The 4,538-nt window shown below is 52.7% G+C and overlaps 1 protein-coding gene across 1 annotated transcript; it reads left to right on the top strand.

Moving 5' to 3' along the window:
* Positions 1-1,901: 1,901 nt before the first annotated feature.
* On the top strand, positions 1,902-4,315 carry KLHDC7A (kelch domain containing 7A). The gene has a single exon (XM_053451909.1). The coding sequence runs from the start codon at positions 1,939-1,941 to the stop codon at positions 4,156-4,158; it is 2,220 nt and encodes a 739-aa protein (XP_053307884.1). The 5' UTR covers positions 1,902-1,938; the 3' UTR covers positions 4,159-4,315.
* Positions 4,316-4,538: the final 223 nt, after the last annotated feature.

Here is a 4,538-nt window from a genome sequence, read left to right as displayed (position 1 = left end):
GCGGGGCATCTACCGGAAGGTTGGGACGGCGTTAGCTGCCCCCGAGCCCGGTCTCTGACCCCGGGGGGATTTGGTGAAATGTTATTGTTAATAGGGAAATCCCACAGATTAACACTTCGCTGCCCTCCTGACACTTGACGTGTTAATCGTGAGTCTTGCACACGGAATGTCCCCACCAGGTACGTGTTTCTTTAAATGTGGCCGGCGTGTGAAACCGGCTCTGCCGGTCCCGGCAGCTGCTTCTTCCCGTCAGCCCTCGCGAGGGAAGAAAAACCCTTTTGCGACACAATGGAAGCCCTAATCCGGCACGGAACGGACTCGTTTATTTGCATTTCACAGACATTTGTTTTAGATACGACGATCCTCCCTTTGAGCAAACACAGGGTTCTGGGGAGGAATAAATAGCGGCTGTGTACACACGCAGAGCCTCCGATCCAGCGCCCAATTATCTTTTCATTCTCTTCCTGTCTCCGTTTGTTCCTTTCATCTCCTTGTTCTCTTTTAAAATAATTTATTTCGGCGCGCGGCGTCTCGGCCCCCGGGACCGCATCCAGATTCGCATATTTAATCGCCAGCTTCTGCCAGATGCTCCGAGTCAAAAATAAAGTCGTGGCGGCCGTTTAAAATTACACTTTGATACTAAATAAACACCCAAAAAGTCCCTTCCCATCCGTCGCCCCGCAGAAGCCGCTTTCCTCAGCAAAACAATTCGCCTCTTAGAAGCCACTTCAATGCCTGATCTCCAACTCCCTGCCTCCATACTACATGCACTGCACCCGTGTAACATGATACGCGGCACGCTGCCTCCACACTACATGCGCTGCACCCGGGTAACATGATACGCGGCATGCTGCCTCCGTACTACATGCACTGCACCCGTGTAACATGATATGCGGCACGCTGCCTCCATACTACATGCACTGTACCCGTGTAACATGATACGCAGCACGCTGCCTCCACACTACATGCACTGTACCCATGTAACATGATATGCGGCACGCTGCCTCCATACTACATGCACTGTACCCGTGTAACATGATACGCGGTACGCTGCCTCCATACTACATGCACTGCACCCGTGTAACATAATACGCGGCAAGCTGCTTCCATACTACATGCACTGCACCCGTGTAACATGATACGCGGCACGCTGCCTCCATACTACATGCACTGCACCCGTGTAACATTATATGCAGCACATTGCCTTCATACTACATGCAGTGTACCCGTGTAACATGATACGCGGCACGCTGCCTCCATACTACATGCATGGCACCCGTGTAACTTGATCCATCAGTAAAGATGCATCGTGTGTGACTCTACACGTTAGACAGGTGATTATTGTGAGGTGTGTTTCCCTTTAATAAATGTCACGCATGAACAGATATGAAGGCCGATTCATCCCGTGTTACATACAGCCGTTCCCATTTGCTCTGACTGGCACCGGCTAATCACTATTTGTATCAGGGCGGCCGCGATGTGCCGGTGTCCATAGAAACGTGGGTGCCGTGTTGCGTTTCACACCCAGCGGTAGTCGGGACGCAGGAAGCCAGCCGTGATCAGGAGTAGGTGGTGCGGCTGCGGTTGGGTCCTCAGCGTGAGAAATGTTTTCCAATCTATTTGCTTGGCAAACAGCAGTCCCGTGTCACGTTGCTTCCACGGCTGTTTGCTTTACCTGCCCTCCCCACCTTCCTTCAACATGCAAACTTGTCACCATTATGAAAAACAGATGCCCTGGCAGACCCGAGCCGGCCACTCTGCACCCTACCTGGCCGCCGCGGCTCACCTGCTGGAGACGAGCGCAGAGCGCGCATGCAGAGCGGATCGGGCCGGTTCTCGGCACAGGATCATTAAATGGATTCCTGACATTCTTCAGCCCGCACTTAACGCAGAATAATGATTAACACGGGCGGGGAGAGCGCAGCCGGGCACTTGGACATGCCGCTCGCGGGGAAAGTGGCTCTCTCCCTGTCTGCTCTGTTTGTGCTGGCTCTGGCGTATAGATTCTATAAATCCCGAGCACCTGCGAGCGTCGGAACATGCAGGGGAGATCCCACCACTGTCACACGGGAAGAAGACGTGGCTGCGGAAGCTTCTCTGCAGGGTTACGAGGATGGCGACACAGCTAAGCTGAGGCTCCGGCGTGTAAAGGGCACCTTGTCGGGCAGGAAAGTCACAGACACCGGGCACCCTGTCGTCGACTCTCAGAGGACACGAGAAGTCCTCCTCACAGACCTGAAAACATTAAACAACTCTGCAATCTGCAAAGAGCAACAACATGCGCATACAGAAGAGCAACAACACGTAAAGAGCACCAAGGAATGTGGATGGGTTCCGGATCAGGGGCCGCTGCAGAACGCAGGGGGTGTCCAAACGCAACACAGAGGAGAAGACAACTTTACTGGCGATGGAGTCTGCGGCCAAACGCCTGATCCCCGTTACCGGCAGGATCCAGAAGGGAAAGAGATGCACGACAGCTGGCATTCGGGGACTACAGGTGACTGTACAGCTCGCGCTGCTCAGAACGTGAAGACACAATGTGACGTTGACGTGTCAATAAATCAGGACCGTCAAACCATCCGTGAGATCCACAGGTTTTCATCCACGTCTGAAGTCCGGCTAGCAGAGGGCGTCATCAGAGAGAAAAGAGCAGAGGATGGAGTTCCAAACCGGGTGCATGGAGCAGGGGAACTGAGAGGAAAGATCTATAACTACCACGTGGAGTCCACCTCAGAGTCGGTAAGAGAACGTTGTGTAAATGTTGGAGTCGGCCCTCCTCATCCATCTCTCGTCCATATTAAAACAGACATAGAAAAGGAAGAGCGTGAGAAATGTCAGGCTGGGGAGGTTGGAGACGTGGATGAGACTGACTTGGTACCAATAACTCAATCTCAAAAGCTCAGTCAATCAGAGGACAATGAGGTCCACAATGTAGACTTGGAGACAGGATCTTCAAGTGTGAGCAACACACCTTCTGCCGCACAAGCCTTGGGCCCTAGTCTGACCGGGCACGGCCCAGACGCCGCCACGGATACACTGATGACGCCTGGCACTTCCACCCATCATGTCACCCTGAGCCCAGAGTCTGCGTTTGATATCCACCTTAATCTGGAGAACTGTTACGAAGTGCTCTCCTTTGCCAAGAAGCACCATCTAGACGCCCTTAAAGGAGCTGCCTACAAAGTCATGAGCACCGACTATCTATTGGTGTTACAGAATCCTTCTGTCTACGGACGCCTCAACGCGGCAGAGAGGGACTTGATTCTTGACAACCGAATGAAGGGCAGGAGGTATGTAGTTGTTGCAGACATAGACGCCCAGGGGTATTCCACCTCCCAAAAAAGCAGCAGCCTCAGTTATTATGACAACGATAATGACTCGTGGCAACTGCTGTCCTCCATCCCAGACGATGCGGTGAGCAGGGGATGCTCGATTGCCACTATGTTCAATTATTTGTTTGTTGCCCTTGGATCTGAAGGTCCCGGGAGACAAATGAAGCCATCCAGGCGCGTTGTCTGCTATAACCCCCTCACCGGCAGCTGGAAGGAAATCAGTCCCCTCAACGAGGCCAGGCCTCACTGCAAGCTGGTGGCACTAGATGGTTATTTATACGCCATTGGAGGTGAATGCCTCCACACCGTGGAGCGCTACGACCCACGCCAAAACAGGTGGGCTTACGTGGCACCTCTTCCCAATGACACCTTTGCTGTCGCCCACATGGCAACAGCATACGACGACTCTATCTATGTTACCGGCGGGACCATTCGGTACATGCTATTGAGGTATCGTCCCAAGGAGAACGTCTGGGGCAGCAGCATTATCAGCGGGAGCAAAGACCGCACCACAGACATGGTGGCGGCCGACAACTTCCTGTATCGCTTCGACCTTAACCGCAGCACGGGGATCAGCGTTCACCGCTGCAACATCAGAGCCAGAGTTTGGTACGAATGTGCCAGTTATCCAATGCCGTATCCGGCGCCCTTTCAGTGCGCGGTGATGGACAATAACATCTACTGCGTCGGCAGAAACCTCCACCTGCGCTTCCTGGCTGAAGACATCTCGCCCCGGTTCATGGACGGGGATCTACAAACGCTGCCCTCTCCCAGCGGCCTGCCCCTTCCGCTGGTCCTTATCCTCCCCGCCAAGGCTTCCCGATGAATGCTGTTTGACATGAAATCGTTTTCTATCGAGTTCCGCAGCTTTTAAAGAGTCTTCTGGATAATTGATGATAAAAAGTGGTGGGATTCCAAAAATGTGTCCGAAAAACACAGATGTATCTTTCTGAAAGTTTCCCTTAAAACCTGCTGAGCGCAGCATACAGACACTTCTGCTGATTACACGGTTTGTTTTTTTAGAATATAGTTTTCGGGTCTAATTTGATTCTCACACAGGCAGTAGACACGCACGAGTCGTTAAAACGGGGGCCGTTAATTATAACCGGGGGGCTGTTAATGATTCCCCTGCTTAGTTATACATTGTATCACCAAAGTTCCCCGCACTCCGAATAAGTGCGTTCTCTCTGTACAGCACGGGGGGGG

This window comes from Spea bombifrons, chromosome 12 (genome assembly GCF_027358695.1).
Source record: "Spea bombifrons isolate aSpeBom1 chromosome 12, aSpeBom1.2.pri, whole genome shotgun sequence".
Taxonomy (NCBI): domain Eukaryota; kingdom Metazoa; phylum Chordata; class Amphibia; order Anura; family Pelobatidae; genus Spea; species Spea bombifrons.
This window is presented reverse-complemented; position numbering and strand designations above follow the sequence as displayed.

Coding starts and splice junctions, on each gene's coding strand:
- KLHDC7A (XM_053451909.1), top strand. CDS start 1,939: ATGCCGCTCGCGGGGAAAGTGGCTCTCTCCCTGTCTGCTCTGTTTGTG.